At 46.4% G+C, this 19,879-nt stretch overlaps 1 protein-coding gene across 10 annotated transcripts in view; it reads left to right on the top strand.

Annotated features, from left to right (window-relative positions):
• MPRIP (myosin phosphatase Rho interacting protein) overlaps nucleotides 1-19,879 on the top strand; it is a 72,331-nt gene that overhangs the window by 14,556 nt on the left and 37,896 nt on the right. For all 10 annotated transcript variants that reach the window (XM_081965604.1, XM_081965601.1, XM_081965600.1 and 7 more), the window contains exons 2-5: nucleotides 106-183; nucleotides 862-927; nucleotides 14,588-14,739; nucleotides 17,556-17,640. In XM_081965604.1, the coding sequence (XP_081821730.1) occupies nucleotides 106-183; nucleotides 862-927; nucleotides 14,588-14,739; nucleotides 17,556-17,640 (381 nt within the window). The remainder of the gene's footprint in view (nucleotides 1-105; nucleotides 184-861; nucleotides 928-14,587; nucleotides 14,740-17,555; nucleotides 17,641-19,879) is intronic.

Below are 19,879 nucleotides of genomic sequence, written 5' to 3'. Positions count from 1 at the left end.
TAAGCATAGTTGTAATTTCACTTAGCGACTGCTTTGTTTAACAACCATCTTGGAGGTCCCAACTAAAACCAAGTCCAAATTACCTTTTCCTCTTTCTGTTCTCAGGCTAAGCCTATTTATGGTGGATGGCTGTTACTAGCTCCAGAGGGCACAGATTTCGACAACCCTGTGCATCGCTCCCGGGTAAGGACTTCTCCTTCCTTCCTTGCAGATTGTTTTTAAAATTTTTAAATTTATTATTAAATTTATATGCCACCCACCTCGCTATCCAGAGGGATCAGGGGAGCGGATTTTTACTTTTGCAGGGCTCAGAAAATTGCGGGATTCGATCTTGGCACTTTTCTTTCTGCTGGGACCTCTTTCCAGAATCTGGGGTGTCTGTAAAGCAGGGTACGCAAACTCCTTGGAGCCCTTGCATTGGGGGAGGGTCAGGACCTGTACCCTGAAATTGGTTGTAGCAGGGAAAAATATCCCCTTATTTTAATCTCCCTCTCCCTTGACACTTACAAGTCATCCGTTCGATACGCTTCACATGATGCTCTGCAATCTCCTTTTTCCGTGGCATTAAAAATGGCAGCCCTTTTGAACTGCTGGGGCCTCCCAACAAACATTGACGGTGGGAGGGGTCCCTTCGTGTCTTAAGGATGCCGGTGTTATTCCTCCCTTGTGCAGAAACAGGAGGGATAAAAGTTAACTTGGAGGAAAACGGAGCAGCTTCTCTGCCCCAAATCTGGATGGACTCCAAATCCCACCAATTCTGGAAAAAAAAAAACCAAAACCTGGTTTGAAAACGGGCTTGTGGGAGCCTTCGGTTCTCCTGGGTTTTAACCACATGGCCTCTTTTCTCCTCTCTTTTTAAAGAAATGGCAACGGCGCTTCTTCATCCTTTACGAACATGGCCTTCTCCGCTATGCCTTGGACGAGATGGTGAGTCCACTTTTTTTGATTTTGAAATTGGGCGATTTCTTCTCATTTAATACTCACAGTGGGCTTATGTTGTGCTTTGAAGTTCCCAAGTGGTAGTTGGTCAGAGTTTGAGCAGTGTTCTTTGAACTTGATGTATGAACTTCGACTCCCAGAACTTCCCAGCCAACAATACCCTCTTTGGGTCTCTTCCTGGGTTAGTCATTCTCACCCTTCTTGACCTAAAGGGGTCCTTGGTGCTCTCTGAGCTTGGTTGATTTTTTGCAGAAGTTTCATTACTCAACTAGGTAACATCTTCCATGCTAGTCAGTGCTAGCATGTTACCTAGGTTGGGTAATGAAACATCGGCAAGAAAATCAGCCAAGCTCAGAGAACACCAAGGATCCTACAGTTGTCGTCCTCCCCTTCCTCCTCCTCCTCTCTGCAATCCCCCTGTTCAAGCACTGATGATTTTACCTATTTGGGTAATGAAACACCTGCAAGAAAACCACCAAGCTCAGAGAGCACCAGGGACCTCTCATTTCAACCCTGAGCTACAAATATTCACCTTTGTTGGTATCTTCCTGAACTCATAGACCATATTTTGCTTTGGTGTGTTAATAATGATAATAATAATGATATTATCCTTCGTCGTTTGAGCTCAGACCTTTCCTCTGCTTGCTTGCTTGGTCTGGAGTTTGTAGAAGTTTCCTTCAGGTGAGGAACGAAACATCTGCAGATGATGTTCTTAAAATAAACCAGAGATGCTAAACGGATCGGATGACTCATTTATTCATATCCAAGTCTGTTGAAGCAAGGTGTCTCGGTGTGGTTTCCACAAGGAGAAGGGAAAAAATGTCGTTGGGTTCCCTTGGATTGGCAAAAGAGTTTGTCTTTGATGGATTGTGTAGTACACTCCCCATCTACTCTTGCTCTTCTGAATCGAGCATTCCCAGGAGAGGCTACTTCGACAACGGAGTTGCCTGTTGAGTAAAACTATCTGGAATTGAGTTCCCATGGTCAAGGGACCAGGTGGTCCTTCAGCAGGAGTTTATGTTTTGGTATGGTCCCCAGTGATGTTGGCTGTAGTGGTGAAGTTATATTTTCTATGTAGGAAGGGAGGAACAGCTGGTAAGAAGCTGCTCTGGAATAATAGCTGGAGAAGAAGGAGAAAACAGCACGCAATTTATCTTGGTTGTCCTTTCCCAAAGTCAGAGAGATACTTCCTGGGAAAGATGTGGGAATCTGGAGTTTCTGGTTTTCACACCCATCCACCCTCCTTGTGATGGTCTCCTCTCCTGCTCAGGCCAACAGTTCGAAGCTCAGTTGCCATCTAAGCTTTCTCCATCAGTGAGGAGAAAGTAGTCCATCATAAGAGGCTGGAATTCCTTTGTGTGATTTTTGCAGAAGGGGTAAGAGTTCCATGGCGTTCATCTTGACTTCTTTTTTTTAACCTCTGAGTAGCGTCAGGCTGTGGGTTCCTTGTTCTCCTCATCCTTCACAACCTGGTTTGCTTTATGGTGAATGTATATGTTGTACAAATCTCAGTTTCGAATTGGTTAAGGATCGTAGTCTTCAAAATAAGAGGAGCAGGAAGAGTGAGGTGGCTGCCCATTAAATAAGCAATTCCTGCCAGCTATCCTTGTAATTTCTCATTCCATCTCTGATTTTTTTAAAAAATCAAGATTTTCTGTTCCTCTTTAAGTTGCGTAATGCCCTCCTTCCTAGCCTCTCAAACTCAGCTGATACAACAGATAAATGAGAAACCTTAACTTTTTCAATCAGGTTATTGCCCATTATGTTAAATCTATATTTATCTTACTCCTTTTGACGTGTCCGCCAACATTTTACTAGTGAGTTGGCACTAGGCGAAAAAAAGGAGGAGCGTCTGGTTTGCAAAACGTAAGAAAGCGGATGTGATATGATCTTTTTATCTACCCATACCTATAAAACTGGGTGAGTTAGTTTAGTGTAAGTTTATTGGGGACAGAGGTCACCTTGCTGGTATGAAACTGGCAAAAGCACCAGAGCTGATTGGGAGCCCCACCTAGGCTGGTTTGGGAAGGCCTGTTGGGAAAGACCTTCAAGAATGTGGAGATGGTTCCTCAAGAAACTCACGACCGAAAAATTAATGAAAATGACCATCAAAGCTCTAGAGCATTCTCCACTGAGGAATATTATGAGCTGCTGTAATCTTAATTTCGCAGCCATAGAATTATTCTCATTTAATTAGTGGGAGCTACTTGGTTTAAGTTGCTTGGTAGCTTTCATTGGTAGAGAAGGTAGATCAAAAATTGCTCAACCGACTTGGGCTGGGAACCATTTCACTGAAGGAACTCAGTTTTAGGATACATTTCCTTCAAAAAAAAGTTAAGGAAAACATTATGTCTGGCTATTGGGTCTGCAGGTGATCGCTCTTCAAACTATAATATAGAGTATCTTAAAAATGAATATGATTTGGAAAGCTTATACACCCACAGAAGAGAGGCCAGTTCAGGATTTGCAACTCTTTCAATTTCATCCTGTAGTTGATCATTTTAAGTGATGCTGCCCAACTTTTGTCTCCTTTTAAATGTGAAGGTCTGATGGATAGATTCAGTTTCTGATGGTAGACTCAGACATTAAAATATGTTCACACCCATCCATTGTCTGTTCTACCCTTGCTTCCAACTTTACAAGAAGTATTTACCCCCCCCAAAAAAAAAATATTGCTGTTTTCTTTTTACGGTACCTTGTCCAGCTTAGTATGATATGCTAAGTATCTATTTTTTAAAACAACAACTATTTATTTAATCTGCTTGTGCTGCGTTTTATATCTAAGCTGTTTACTTAAGCCTGGCGCCAAAAATGAGTGATTTGGCAGCAATTATATCAGTGGTGTTTAACCCTTTTGGTTCATCCCTTCCCTTTTCTTCCCCTTCAGGCTCTCTTCCTCCATGGTTGTTGGAGAATTCCCAAGCCTATGGGTTTTTTTCCCACCTTTATTTTTATTGAAAGTCTTCTCTTTGAACATTGAAGTAGTGACTTAGCAAGAGTCATAAACAGCCAATGAACTTAGGAGAAAGTTAAACTTTCTTTGTAGCTTCCCTCTTTTCTCATACTTTCAGCCAAGCCTCATCTCCCAGATTCTTTCTCTAGATCTCTTAAGTCTACAGGGTAGGTGGGAAAAAGGGATGAAATGGAAAAAAACTTGAAAGGATCGTGGTTGTGAGAAGGGTGAACAGAATTTGGATAGCAAATTCATTCCAGATCCTTAAAGTTTGTCACACATCTTTGGGGTTTCTTTTCTGAAAGGTATTTCTTTTTCCTCCTGCTTATCTCCACCTGGTTCTGAGAACAGAGAAGATAGATTTTGGGTTCACTTGGTGAAGTAGAATGGAGTAGAGTAGAGTAGAGGTAGAATTAGAATTAGAATTAGAACAGAACAGAACAGAACAGAACAGAATAACAGAGTTGGAAGGTCTTCTAGTCCAACCCCCTGCTTAGGCAGGATGCCCTACACCACTTCAGACAAATGGTTCTCCAACATCATCTTAAAAACTTCCAGTATTGGAGCATTCACAACTTCTGGAAGCAAGTTCTCCCACTGATGAATTGTTCTAACTGTCAGGAAATTTCTTCTCAGTTCTAAGTTGTTTCTCTCCTTGAACTGAGAAGTCTTCATGTGGCCAAGTGGCATGGAGGTAAAAAACCCACCTGGAACTGGAGACTAATTCTGGTCTCCACTCTTGCCCATCCTTCTAGAGACTTGAACATTTTTGATCTTCACATTGAGCACCATTAGACCTTTCTCGGATATCTTAGTCATACCTGGACCTATGTTTTGGAGCCACTGGTGGCTTGGGGATTGCAGGTGATGCTTAAAACACCAGGATCCCAAATTCCAACCTTTGGCTAAGATGATAGGTGGGGTACCCCAAGGCTCCATACCCGAGTTTCCTTCCAACTCGGTCATGCTGTTATTCTGATGGCTAGCCAAGGGCAATTCTAGTGTCTGCAACCCAGAATATCTTGGGAAGGCCGAAGACCCATCAAGCTTACTCATCTAATTAAATTTTCCTTTTTTTCCTGTGGCAAAGCAAGGTGTGAGGTTCCTAGGCTAGAATGAGAGCAGAACACCTGCCAGGTCTCCCCATCAAGGCCTGCTTTGAGCTTTTTCTTAGTCTTGCCACTCACGAAAGCTTCCCCAAGACTCTCTGATCTCTGCCTGCAGTCTTAAGGGCTAGAAACCTGTTTTTAAAACCAGCTCGGATGACGTATCGTATCCCAGGACCGATATCTTCCATTGACTAGACAAGCCTGCAGCCTTGGACACCAGACAAAGGATGCCCTAGCGCAGCGTTTGCCAACCTCAGCCAATTTAAGAAGGGTGGCCTTCCAACTCCCAGAGACTCCCAGCAGAGCCAGAATTCCAGGGATTCCCTCAGAACCTGCCACTCAGGCCTCATTTTACAAGCCCCTTGCATGAGATCAGCTGGAGGCTTCAGAAGTCCCTGCTTCTTCCAGGTAGGCTGTTGCGTAGAAGGTGGAGGAGAAGAAAAAGGACTCCAGGGAATGGCTGTTTATGCCCACTTCTTCTCTAGCCTGTGCCACAATGCTGGGTGTGCACTCACTAAGGTGTTTGCGGTTTTCTGCTGTTGTGTGTGTGTGTGTGTGCGCGCGCGCATGGCTGCATCCGTTGGTCTGTGATTAAGGAAGCTCTAATGGTCTCGGGTCCTTCATTTGGTTCCTCTTGCTGGTGCTAAATTGATCTTCCCCAGGCTCAACTCTTGTCTCTCTCTTTCTCGCTCAATTCCCTGGAGCATTGTTCCAGTTCTTTAGAAGCTTGGCAGCGGCAGAATGAAACTGGGTGTTACGTAGACAGATCTGTTTATAGTGGTTGGGTTGATGGGTTGGGATGTTTGGGAAGAGAGAAGGCGTCTCCTACCTAGAAAACCCTTTGCTCTTACAGTGCTTCAAATGATCTCGGAAGCAGACGCAGTGCTAGGCCTGTTCTTCGTCCATCAAGTCTATTAGTGTCTCTTCCGATTAGTAACACTTCCCTTGGCTCTGGAGCCTCATTAAACTTGCATCGTTTTGGGCTGGTCGTCTTCTTTGAAGCAAAGTCAGGGCGCAGTGAACAGAACTCAGGTCAAAGGTAGGTCAACAAAGAAAGGAGATCTTCCTTCCCTTCGACTGTAGAATAGAATAGAATAGAATAGAATAGAATAGAATAGAATAGAATAGAATAGAATAGAATAGAATAGAATAGAATAATACAGTTGGAAGGGACCTTGGAGGTCTTCTAGTACACCTCCTGCCTAGACAGGAAACCCTACACAACTTCAGACAAATGGTTCTCCAACATCTTCTTAAAAACTTCCAGTGTTGGAGCATTCACAACTTCTGGAGGCAACTTCTGTTCCACTGATGAATTGTTCTAATTGTCAGGAAAATTCTCCTTATTTCTAAATTGCTTCTCTCCTTGATTTGTTTTCATCTGTTTCTTCTTGTCCTGCCCTCAGTGGCTTTGGAGAATAGTTTGACTCCCTCTTCTTTGGGGCATCCCCTGAGATATTGGAAGACTGCTATCATGTCTCCCCTAGTCCTTCTTTTCACTAGACTAGCCATGCCCAGTTCCTGCAACTGTTCTTCATATGTTTTGGCCTCCAGTCCCCTCATCATCTTGGTTGCTCTGCTCTGCACTCTTTCTAGAATCTTGATGCCTTTTTTACATCGTGGTGACCAAAACTGAATGCCATATTCCAAGTGTGGCCTTACCAAGGCCTTGTAAAGTGGCATTAACCCTTCATGTGATCTTGATTCTATCCTTCTGTTGATGCAACCTAGAATTGTGTTGGCTTTTTTGGCAGCTGCTGCACACGGCTGGCTCCTATTTAAATGGTTGTCCACTAGGACTCCAAGATCCTACAAAGAGCACAAAGAGAAGGGTCTTGAGGGATTGGCAAACCCATGGAAGACCCTCCAGGGAGTCCCTTAAGGGTGGAGCCACAGATGAGGAGGTCCTCTGGGGTGGATCCAGATAGGTCTATCAACAGTAGTGTAAGCCAAAACTGCACCGACTGATCTCGAACTCATGCCTGATGAACAACTGGCGAGCTATTCTGACTAAACACTTGTGTGTGTGTTATTGTTGTTGTTGTTTTGTAAAACAAAAGCAATACCTGGAAAGAGGCTCAGAAGCCGAAAGACCAGTGGTGGAGATCAGAGGCAACAGAACCATATTTTTTAATTTGTTTGTTTATGCATTAGAGCTGCAATCAAGCAATTAGTTACCTAGCAGGAGAGAAATCGTGATCCTCATCAAGCAATTCCCAGTGGTGCTAGGCAGATGATTGCAAAACAGATAAGTGCGTCTACAGCAGGAGAACACGGCAATTGCAAAAATAAAAATAAATCAAAACTCGTAACTTAAAATCATGTAGACGAATCTGTGGCGTTCTCCTCAATAAATTAAGTTTAGAATGGCCTCCAGTAGAGCAGTATTTTGACTTGTTTCGGGAAGAACAGTGGTGTTGGGTCTAACCGAGCTTCTTGAGATGTTCTTTGGGTTGATTCTACTTGAAATAGGGAGCTTTAAAGTTATGGGTCCAGCCTCATATGGCCTCATGTAGCCTCATATCAGCTAAACCTCCAAGGTCACTTGAGGAATAGATCCATGAAGAGTTTAAAGGGAAAGCTAAAGGTTCTCCTCGCACATCTGTGCTAGTTGTTCCTGACTCTAGGGGGGGGGTGCTCATCTCCGTTTCAAAGCCGAAGAGCCAGCGCTGTCCGAAGACATCTCCATGGTCATGTGGTCGGCATGACTAAACGCCGAAGGTGCACAGAACGCTGTTCCCTTCCCACCAAAGGGGGTCCCTATTTTTCTACTTGCATTTCTTACATGCTTTCGAACTGCTAGGTTGGCAGAAGCTGGGACAAGTCACGGGAGCTCACTCCATTACGCGGCGCCAGGGATTTAAACCACCAAACTGCCGACTTTTCTGATCGACAAGCTCAGCGTCTTTAGCCACTGAGCCACCCTCCTAGAAAATGTACGTCTGAGCATCAAAGAACAAGAATAAACTGTTGTCTACAATCATTTTGTAACTCTCAGAGACAAAGAGATGGTAGAACTTCAGAGCAGTTAAGGGAAGGTCACCTTTACCCAGGATGGTCTTATTTAGGCGTCCAAAAACTGGTTGAATCCTTTGATTTGGGTCTTGGCATTTTGCTGGCTGGGATCCCTTTTGCTGAAGCAGTTCAATTAAAAGGAAATCATTTCCACGCCTCATGTCTGGTTGGCTTCATCGGCTATAGAGCCAAGCTAAACCCAGATTTGGGGACAATGGAAAGAAGGCCACCAGGTGATCCCAAGGTGCAAGCTAGACCGGAAAGTTCAAGAAACATTGGCCAGCCATTCCAGTTACGTTGCCAGGAGACAACCACAAAATCACCAGCTCTTGGGAGTCTGTACTTGACCAAGAAAGGAACATCTTGCATATAGAAAAATTAGCATTTGGGGGAAGGGTGGAGCTGAACCATTTGCTCTCTTTATTTTACCACTTTTCTGATTTGAGGCAGGACTTGTTCGGCCCTGTTAAATGATGTGAATATACTGTCAAGTAATAACAGAGTTGGAAGGGACCTTGGAGGTCTTCTAGTCCAACCTCCTGCTATACTGTTCCAGGCAGGTGGTGGTTCAGATAAGTCCACAAAGTTCCAATAGATTTTGGGGCTCTGGATGTCACTGAAGCAAAAGCTTCAGATTTCTCTTCTTGTGCCCCCGAGGGGGTCTCTTTGCCCATCACCAGAGATGAATGGCTATTTTTAAGCCGTCTCCAAATTGTCCCGTTGCCAGCCGCTCTCTCAGGCCCACCGTTGTCTCCTCCATTTTCTATTTTTACTTTCAGCACAGCAGAAATAAACGGTCGCGTAGCAACACCTCTTCCGGCCTCTCCAGGATTGTTCCTTGCACGGAGCTCAGCTTTCCAGCATCCTGTCGGCCAGGCATTTTGGGCCGGAGCCCCAGATATGCTGGGCTGTGTGTCTGTGTGTCTGTGCGTGTGCAAGAGAGTGGAAGCTTTGTGCAAGGAGTTTGGAGAAAGAAAGAAATTCAGCGCCAGGCAGGACTCCAGCATTGCTGAACTGCGAAGGGAAAAGGGCTGGAGCTTCGTGGCTTGAACATCGGAACGTGGCTGAGCAAAACAGCCCTGCAGAAAATCTGGAGGGGAGGTGGTGGGCTTCCCACGCGAGACCCTCTTGGCCAGAAAGGGGCAGAGGCCTTTCCCCACATCCGATGCCCCTAACAGGAAGCCAAAATGTGTGAGTCAAGGACTAGAGATAGGAACCGTCTTACTTTCACTACTCCTTCATCCAGTGTCCATCCCTTCCCAAAAGGAAACGGGAGACGTTGTCACTGGTCATCCACAAAAGATCAGCTGTGAGTCAAGGGTTTGGCATTAATCCCCCCCCCCGCTGGAGAAGACCTGACCCCTGCTTGCTGTTGTTTTCCCATGTCTTCGAGCATTGGGGACCACGGAGGAGGTGATTGTGGTCTCCAATGTTGACAAAAATGTCAACTTTCAGTAGAGAATTAAGTTGACGCAGAGTTCCAACATGTTCGTGTCTGGTTGAACGTCGGTCTTTGGACGTTGACCAGGTTGGTTGCTAAGAGGAGCAACCTCTGGGCATGGCAATACAGGCCACTTGATTTGATTGTCCCAATCAATTTGTTGATCTACCAGGAGGCGTTTGCTACTGTTTGGGTTTGGCAATCCCAAACAGTGCTAATTGTGTTGCACTAATTACGTAGAGGTTGCTTCCTGCCTTCTCAGACAATAGACCTATTTGTAGAACAATTAAGAAGACACAGGGCCCTTCCTTTCTGGATCCTAGCTGGCAGTAGATCCCTACAGATGCTTTAGCTATTCCTAAAAGGGAGCCTCTGGTTTGAATCACGGGGATGCGGGGATGTGGTGTGTGTGTGTGTGTGTGTGTGTGTGTGTGTGTGTGTGTGTGTGTGCAGGAGACCTCTGAGTATCTTCTGTCTCCAGAGGAAATGGTTCTCAGATGCCGAATGGGAAGGAAATGGTTGGACATCCTCTCTCTCTCTTTGCGAGTCGAAAGATATCCAGAAAGGCTGTTTCGGATTTGACTGTTCTTGTGAGAAACACAGGAAACGGTTTTCCACGGAGATAAATTAATTGCAGCCATCTGGTACTTATACCCATCAGGCTTTGGACTTTCCCAGACCTTACCTGGAGATGTGGAGGGGCCTTCTGTTAGCAAGTGAGTGCTAATGCACAGAGCTAGCGTATTCCTCTGTCTTTTTTCCCCCTTTGAACACACACACACACCAGTGGCAAAATTCTTTTTTTTTTACTACTGGTTCTGTGGGCGTGGCTTGGTGGGCGTGGCAGGGGAAGGATACTGCAAAATCCCCATTCCCTCCCCACTCTGGGGCCAGCCAGAGGTGGCATTTGCCGGTTCTCTGAACTATTCAAAATTTCCGCTACCGGTTCTCCAGAACCTGCTGAATTTCCCCTTGACACACACCCAAACACACACAGTGCTTTGTCTTCTCCTCTACCCAATTCTGGTGTCAGAGCCCCATGGAGAAACCACTGCTGTTGACGTCTCCAGGGGTATCTGTAGCGAGGAAAGGTCCAGAAGTCATGATGAGGGCTGCCACCATTAGGTTTTGGGGCTCTGGGTGACCCTGAGTGCAAGAAGTAAGAAAAAGAGAAGAGGCCTCATCTCTTTTTTCATATGTAAAAGAGAGGCGGGGCTTCGATTAATATGTAATCATGGCCTCCATCAAGCCACGTTGACTTGGTTGGCCTTGCTAGCAGACCTCTCCTGTTTAGCTCTGGTGACTCTGCTCTTGGACTCTCCAAAGTTTTGGAGAAGTTTTGGAGAAGATGGTTCTAAAGTAGTTGGACGTCAGCGTTTCCTGAACAAGCAGGCATCCTTAAGCCAACATGGATTTCACCCACCTGAGCAACTTCTGTTTTGTGGGGGAGGGGACCAGATGAGCCTAAAAACAGGAAACTGACATGGATGTTCCTCATTTGGAGTGGGGTCAGCACTCCCCTTTAATAAGGGAAGACTTCAGAAGAATTTTCTGCCCCTTGGGAGGCGACCCAGCTCTCTGATCCTGCAGCCGTAGGAGATTATGAGCGTGTTCAGCCTGGGGGAGAGAAGACTTCAAGGAGACATCATTGTTGTCTTCGGTTATCTGTCACCAAGAAGATGAGACCGTGTTTGGAGTTTCTCCAGAAGACGAGCCAATAAGAGGAAGGCTTCGGTGATCAAATCCTTGAAATTATGGGTCACCCTTTGAACCTTGAGTGATGCCTCCAGAGTTGATCTGGGCAGCTCACTAGAGTTAATCTCTAGAGGTTGTAGGTTGTTTTGGGAAACCTCGATGCCTTACAGAATCCAGAAGGAAGCGGCAGGAGAAGAGGAGGATTCGTAGAGTGGAATACCCAATATATTTCTGGAAGGTGGCCTGGTGGGGAAAGAGATTTGAGTTGGGAAGTTGGGCTGTTCAGCAGGCAAATCACACTTGCATGCAAGCATCCCCTTATAAGGAAGAATGGCCTGAGACACAAAAAGCTTGTTTGATTCAGTTGCTGAGAGAACAAGGGGGGGAGGGGTGGGGGTGGGGCGGAGGGGAAGACCTTCCTACGCAAATCATCCCGTTAGTGTTTTAGCTGATTGCACATCCATGGCAGTGAAATCTGGGTCGAAATACACATGGCTTGAAGCTGGTTGAGTAGGGAATGGAGAGTGGGGGGAGAGCATATAATTTAAGGACAGATGCTTTCTTCAAGTCCCCTGCGTTTCCTTTTTGCTCTGGGCTCAAAGAAACCAGAACTCTGCTAAAGAGCTTCTCTGTTCTGTCTCTGGATCCTTCCTGCTTTAATTCAGCCTCCAGTCTATCATTGGTTGTTGGACCTAGTATTTAAATCCCCCGGGATGTAAAACAAGAGTCCAAGCATCTCTGAGTAGAGGAGGTCTGGAAGAAGTTAGCCTAGATGAAGTAGATCGCTTGGTTCACCCTTCATGGAGGACCGGGTACTTCCATAGAATGTGGATGATGTAACAGTCAAGAGAGTTTGATCCATGGTATCTAAGATGTGGCTGCAGGCTAGCTGCTATTTCTCCACCCAAAGAGAAAAGATAAGGGGAATCTCCTAGACGCAACACCCAACGTGTGAAAAGCTTGGTCTCTCTCCATCCTTCCTCCAGGGACCAGATGGGGTTAAGAGGAAGGCATCCGTGGCTCTTCAACCCCGTCATCCATCTCTCTGCTCCTGGCTGGCTGGCTGTTTAGACTTGCTGTCTGTCTTGAGTAAACTTCAAACCTCTTTCGACATGTCCTCTGGCTGATCTCCCCACAGCCTTCCTTGAAACGCTGGAAGGAGAAACGGCAGGGTTGTCCTCATCCCTCCAGGAAAAAGCAGATTTGGCTACTGCTTCCCTTCGTCTCCTCCGCCCCTCCCCCACCTTCTCCTTCTTTCCACATGTGAACGTTGTTCCAGGATGAGCGCCATCACGCTAAAGCATTTGTGTGGAAGCCTGGCGTGTTTGGGATGGAGGAGGAGGACACACGCGTTGAGTCACAACTTGATCTTCGCTTGGTGTGGTTTCTGCTGACTAGTAGCAGATCTGGGGAGGGTTACACAAGCTCTGAACAGATGGAGCCTGGTGGTCTCCATGACTTTCAGGCTGCAGCGTTTAAGACAAGCACGAAGCAAACGCTTCTCAGAGCCTGCCGTTGTGTTTTGAGCTCTCATCATTTCTCGCTTTCCTCTGGTGTGTTTGCCAGTCTTCTCCCAGTGTTTGTACCCTCCTCCTTTTGCCTGATCCATGTCAGGTGCCTTTCTCAGGATGACGGTAGTGACGTATGACCAGATTTCGGATCCTAACTGCAGGTAGATTTAAGTCAAGGTGGCCCAGCGGCTAAGACGCTATGGAAGTTCTACTATCTCTTGGTCTCAGTGTTACACAATGACTGTAGACGCCAGTTTATTCTTCTTCTTCGGTGCTCAGATGCACATTTTGTAGGAAGGACAGATCTCCAGGTGTGTCCCTCCTTACCTGTCTGTGCTAGAGTGGATGGATGGGCCCAACCTCTAAAAACTCTGAAATGGAAACCCCTCACATCAGACAGAAACGGGCTTCAGGTCCTTCAATCCTTGCTATCATGTTCTCTACTGAACATACTTTGGGGCTCCGTTTCAGAAATGACCATGGTTAAGATCAGCAGGAATATGAGACTGGAAGGAATGTCTGGCACCTCCTTCTAAGGGAATGAGGAATCCCTATCGGAATCCATCTTGCACCTTGGTTACTCTTCTAAAATACTCTTCATAGGGACTCAGGGGCTAAGACGCTGAGCTTGTCAATCAGAAAAGTTCGGCGGTTCGAATCCCTAGCGCCGCGTAATGGGGTGAGCTCCCGTTCTTTGTCCCAGCTTCTGCCAACCTAGCAGTTCGAAAGCAGGTCAAAAATGCAAGTAGAAAAATAGGGACCACCTTTGGTGGGAAGGGAACAGTGGTCCGTGCACCTTCGGCGTTGAGTCATGCCAGCCACATGACCACGGAGACGTCTTCGGACAGCGCTGGCTCTTTGGCTTTGAAACGGAGATGAGCAGCGCTCCCTAGAGTCGGGAACGAGTAGCACATATGTGCGAGGGGAACCTTTAGCGTGTGTGTGTGTGTGTGTGTGTGTGTGTGTGTGTCTTGGCAAGAGGGTGTGACTCACGGAGATGACTTTTCGGATGGAAACCACAGTTGGGAAAGTCGGATGTAACCTCTTCTTGGCTCAGGATACTTTTAGCCCCAGCCAATGTTGTGTCTTGTCTTTTTCTTTTTTTACACAAAGAAGTAGCTGCCAATTTTAAAACCGGTATTTAAAATTACGATGTTAAGAATAGCGGGAGGTGAGCCCATGTTTAGCTGGCTTTTTTTAAAGTTTTAATTTGCAGGGATTGGAAAGTTTGGTTTTAGGCATGTGACGTAGCTGAGATGCTTGATGGGGCCAAAACGGTACAGGTGAAGCAAAGTTTTGTCTTTTCGAATTTGGAATGAAAACCTTGAACTGTCTTAAAAAGGCAATTGGGGTGTGGAATTTTGGGAATTGTGACCCCAATAAATGTAGAGGATCAGGTTGTAGAAATGCTTGAAAATTGTTTATATATGGGTTTGAGGGAGCACATTGAATGTTAGAAAGGAAAATACGAAAAATTAACCACTACCATATTCCCAAAGTGATTCTGCCATATTTGAGAAAGCCAGTTGGGTGGAAACGCAGGTAGTCCTCAACCTATGACCACAATTAAGACTGGAAAGATTGTTGTGAAGTGCTGTCCATCATTAAGTGAGACATTGCATCTCTGCGACTTGTAACCTTCCCCATTGACTTTGCTTGACGTAAGCTGACAGAGAAGGTCACCAATTATGACCCCAGGGATGGTGCAACCATCGTAAATGTGAGCCGGTTGCTAAGCACCAAATCACAATCAAGGAACCGTAGGGTTGTAAGTTTGAGGATCGGTTGTAAGTCACATTTTTCAGCGCTGTCATAATTTACAACGGTCACTGAATGATTGACCATAATTTGAGGACTACTTGTAAAGGTTGTCATTCCATAGTTTCTCTTCTTACTTGCTAATTGTTCTCCACTTATTTTCCAGCCCACCACTTTGCCACAAGGAACCATCAACATGAACCAGTGTACAGATGTTGTGGATGGAGAGAATCGGACTGGGCAGAAGTTCTCGCTGTGCATCCTGACACCGGAGAAGGAGCACTTCATCCGAGCTGAGAACAAGGAAATCATCAGTGGGTGAGCGAAGGGCTGGGGTGCAGGAACAGGTGGGTGGCTGCATGTGAGAACTCTTTGGAATGGAGCACCAGGAAGTTCTGGAGAGTAGTCAGAGTTGGGTTGCTCCTGAGGCCGTCAAGAACGAGGTTGGTTCTTCATCTAACCATCGTTGAGGAACCCCCTTTTCATGGACTTCCAAGTTGCAAGTCAGACGGGTGAAGGTGCATGGTATGTTACTGAAGATGTTTGGACATAGGAGTTGAGGCTTAGTGGCTTCCCCACCCCCAGAAAAAAGGTGGGGAAAGAGAGGTGCGGGAGATCAGATGCTTCAACACAGAGCCATCATCTTTGGTTATATGTGTGAGATGAATGAGGTTCTACTTTAGATTGGTCTGCCCATTGGTCAAGGATCCTGGGTCCTTCACCCCTCTCATGCCCCTGATGACCCAGGTCACCTGGATGGGAGGCTACCGAGTTGCAGAAAGTGGCTTTCCTAGTTAGCATGGAGAACCTTCTGCTTGTGGACATCAAAACAATCTCTCACCTCCTCTCAGTTGTCACAGTGAACCACAGGATCTATTTGGAGAAGCCCTCTTGTAGGCAAGGATGTGGTTAGCATTATCCACAGCCCCCAAAATGTGGGTGTTCCCACTCAAAGGGGCTCTGCCCAACCTGCTTGCACATTCAAAACCTCTACCTCATTTTGGTGGTGATACAGGAGGTGAGGCTGACATGTCTGCAATCGTTGTCCTCCTTTGGCTTGGAAGTTGGTCTTCTGCCTCTTCTTCTTCCTGACTGTCCTCAAAAGTCAATTTCCTCTGGCTTCTTCTTCTCCTCCTGCTCCTCCTTCTCCTGCTCCTTCTCCTTCTCCTGTTGAGCACAATTGTCCTGGGGTTGAAAAGTAGGTAGCATTGAGTGGTTAGGAGGGTTTAATAAGGAGATCCCAAGTGTCCTGACCACCCATTTCTGGGCAGGTACATCAAAATAATTCTTTGACCTGCTTACTAGCCAACTTTGGTTGATCTCAGAAATGTAACGAAGGGCAAAGTGATTAGCATTTGGAAGGGAGATAATTAGAAGTTTAGGAGACACAGGGTAGACATGGAGGTCCCTAAAAGATCTGTGAAGGTAGCCTGTGTGTGTGTGTGTGTGTGTGTGTGTGTGTGTGTGTGTGTGTGAATTCAACATTCAAAGGAAGTTACCTTTGTTTATCCCAGCCAGAAAAGTGTAAGGGAGAAACATGCTTCCTTTGCTAAGCTAAAATTGGAGCCCAACTTCAGTTAAATGCTTTCTGTTTAAAGAGACAAGAAGATTTGGATTCATCTCGCATGGCAGAGCTTGGTTTTCGTAAATAAACAAACAGATCACAAATAGATCCTGCCATCCTCAAGGGTGCCCCTCCCCCAGGTTGACAGCATCAGGAAGCTGCAGATTATTCTCAGTTTTCTAGCGTGACTTTGAATCTGACCCGTGTTGGCTTAGAATCGAAATACAGATGAATGTCTCAGGGCTGGGGGACTACAGAGCTAAGAAGGCTGTGACAAAGCAAAGAGGAAGCCCTGTGCCTGGTCCCAGGCCCAGACACGAAGATCTAAAGGAGATTGTGGTGGGGTGGCATTGCCACTCTCTAATTTATGTTGTGCTTGCTGCTAAAAACCTGTAAATCCTGAAAGGGATAAACGCAAGACGCAATGGAAGTAGAAACACACACCGAGCCCCGGCAACACGAGAGATGGGCAAGTGTTGAACTGCATCTAACCTGCTCAGCAAGATCGGCTGGTTCTCTGATGGGTTGCTTTGCCACCTCTTGGTAATTGGGCCCCGTCCCCTCCTTGGAGAGTCGTTTGCCTGCTGAGCCTGTGATGATGTCTTCCGAAGGAGACCTGGGATTGTTCAGAGGCATAAACAATAGCAGAGCTGGCATTGTTTGGGGGGAACGTATTAGGTCCCAGCTGGAGTGATCGGTGGCTTGCTGACCTCAGGCTGATGCTTGCTTGCGGCTTTGGGAATGTCTTTGGAGCTTGTTGAACAAGATGAGCAATAGTAATGGCACTTATATACTGCTTCATAGTGCTTTTCAGCCCTCTCTAAGTAATTTACAGAGTTACCTTCTTGCCCCCAACAATCTGGGACCTCGTTTTACCGACGTCAAGACAGATGTACGCCTGAGTTAATCTTGAACTGGTCAGGATCAAACTGCTGTCAGTTGGTAGTCAGCAGAATTAGCCTGCAATACTACGTCCCGACCACTGCGCCACCACAGCTGAGTTGCTTTTCTAACAAGCTTTGGACTCTTACTTTTCTAGAGATAGGATGTCGGAGCTGGCTCTGGCACGTTGCAGGAGATGGTAGAGTCACAAATTCCTCTTGGAGAGCTGTGAGAGAAAAGAGATGAGGAAATTCTGTAGCTCCTTGGGAACATACCATCCAGATGATGCGTGGGGAGGAATTCAGATCTAGGGAGCCATCGGTTTGTCCTACCCAGTTGTGATACATGTGAGCTGCAGGGGAATTGTGCAAAGGTTGGCCAAGAGTCAACACTTTTGCTCTACTTGCTCCCCTCTAAATCAGCAGGAAGCAACGAGGTGGAGATCCTTGGTGAAGGAGAACAACCAAGAGTGTCTTCTTTTCCTCTTCTTTCCATGTTCTCTCTTGCTTGTGTTGGGATCTGTTTCTTCAAGGTGTCCCATTGTCTGTCTCTGTGTGTGTGTGTGTGTGTGTGTGTTTAAAGTGGGAGGGGAGCCTCCATCAGTTGAGGAAGGAGGATTCATTGCTCACTTTGTCTGGCTGTCCCTCTTTCAGTGGGGGCAATTCTCAACTTGCCTTCTTGCCTTCAGGTGGTTGGAGATGCTGGTAGTCTACCCAAGGACGAACAAGCAGAATCAAAAGAAGAAAAGGAAAGTGGAGCCCCCAACGCCACAGGTAAAAATAGGAGCACACCTGGCCTGCTTCTGATGCGCCTCATGCCTAAAATGAGAACATTTTCCCCACCACTGGTTTATAAGAATGCGCCCTTCCTTCTTTTCAAGTTTATCTTCTCTCAATGGAATTTAAAAAAAACCTCACTCGGTTTACGCATAGCTTCTGAGAAGCTGTTCTGCTTTGCCTCCCTACTTTGGTCGGTTTCCATTTATTTTGACATTTAAATCAACCCAGGATACCCAAAGGTGCTTTTTCAAAAGGCAACTGGCCTTTGTTTTTCCTTGAAATTGAGGGTCAGAACTGAGGAAGCTTCTCAGATGAGAAGTGCAGTGTCTTCATGGAAAAACAAAGGCCAGCTGCCTTCTGGAAAAGCACCTTTGGGGAGAACCAGGACCTGGAGAACTTGAGAATCTCCATAGATATTCAACCCAGGACAGTTTGCTAGATGATTGTCAATAACCGTCACTCAGAAGCACATCTCCTAAATCAGGGGTGTCAAACTCAAGGCCCGTGGGTGCTTAAATATGGCCGGCGAGGCTTCCCTGGAAAAAACAAACGTCCGTCCCACAGTGCCTCTACCAGCAAAAATTGAGCTTGTGAGACCCGTGCGCGGCTCTCCTGAGCACTGTTTTCACTGGCAGAGGGCTGCAGGAGGCCATCGCAGCCAAAAACGGAGCTCGGGAGGGCTGCGCACAGCCTTCCTGAACCCCGTTTTCACTGGCAGAGGGCTGCAGGAGGCCATCCCAGCTGAAAACGGAGGGAGCCCACTTTTGCTGGCAGAGCACTTGGGCCACAGGTGCCAAGAGTGATGTCAAGCTGGCCACGCCTATCCCTCCCCCCTGCGAGGTAAAACACAATCTTAATGCGGCCCTGAATGAAATTGAGTTTGACGCCCCTGTCCTAAATGATCGATGGGCCATTTGCAATTCCTTATTCGAAGCTGCAGGCAAGAAAAGATTCCCGATGACTGACACGATGAGTTCCATGGCAACCACGCTCTGATTTTTCCTACCAGAGATGGCCCTTGGAGATAAGACCGAGATGTGGTAGTTGAGATGGAGGCTGAACGTGTCCTCTGGGGAAATCTAGTGACAGCTTATTTCTGGCCCTCTTTTGACTATAAATGGTAAAACACACACACACATACACGCAGGCACAAAATCTAGGGTATGACTCATACTTTCCTGCGCCAATGTCCTGGATCATGGAAATTGTTCAGGAGAATCTTGGAGGGTTAAAGATCTCAACCAGTTTTCTTTGGATGTAGCTCCTGGTCCCCGATACATGGAATGAGGCTTAAATCAAGGTAGTCATCCCGAACCATTTAATGAACATTATCTGCTCCATGTGACGGAAGCTGTCCAGATATTTCCTTGTCGGGCTGAAAGGATCGGATGTTCTTTTTGATGAATAGACCTGTGTTTTCTCTTTAGCCTTTGTTGTGTCACCTTCAGGCATAACCAGTTGACCCAACGTGGTAGGGAATGGGATGCCATGGGAGATTACTTTGGAGGTCTTTGGGGGGGGGGTTGTGGGAACAGCCCATCAAGCAGAGAAAATGGGGGGACGTTGATTTGGAGGTTGTGTGGTGTGCTTGAATATTTCTCTGCCTTAAGCAACTTTAATCTGCATTGTGAGTTCCTGAAGGGGCTGCTTATACCATCCAATGGAGAATTTGATCAAGGAATGGCCATAAGTTTCATGACCCAACTAGGCAACATCATCAGTGGGCGAGGTTTGCCAACACTCCCTTCTAGCTCTGATGACGCTACCTAGTTGGGTCATGAAACTTCTGCAAGAAAACCACCAAGGTCAGAGAGCACCAAGGACCCCACATTTAATTCAATATTGTATTGAACATACTTAGCATTCATTGACTACAACGTCCAAAATCTGTTGGCATTGTTTTGAGCACAAAGCATGCAATGGGATCTGTGTGCCAGGGTTGTTTGTAGCTTGGGTGTGTAAGTGTCCTGAAGTCCTTCCTGGGGTGTGTGTGAGAGAGAGATAGGGGGGGGGGAGCAAAATTCAATTTAGGTAGTAGCCATTCCCCTTGCCTCTTTCTCTGTGACTGAACCCCTGTAAGCCTTTCAGAGAATTTGCCTCAGATGAGCCAACCCACACAAGCGTGGAGTAAGAAGCAAAACAGTCTTCGATGGGGCGAGCCCCTCCCCCAGAGCTCTTCCTATTTTAGTCTCCCCTCCCTCCCCTTATTTTCAATTTTTGGAAGCAGAACAGA

This window comes from Natrix helvetica (genome assembly GCF_964273705.1).
Source record: "Natrix helvetica genome assembly, chromosome: 13".
Lineage (NCBI taxonomy): Eukaryota > Metazoa > Chordata > Lepidosauria > Squamata > Natricidae > Natrix > Natrix helvetica.
This window is presented reverse-complemented; position numbering and strand designations above follow the sequence as displayed.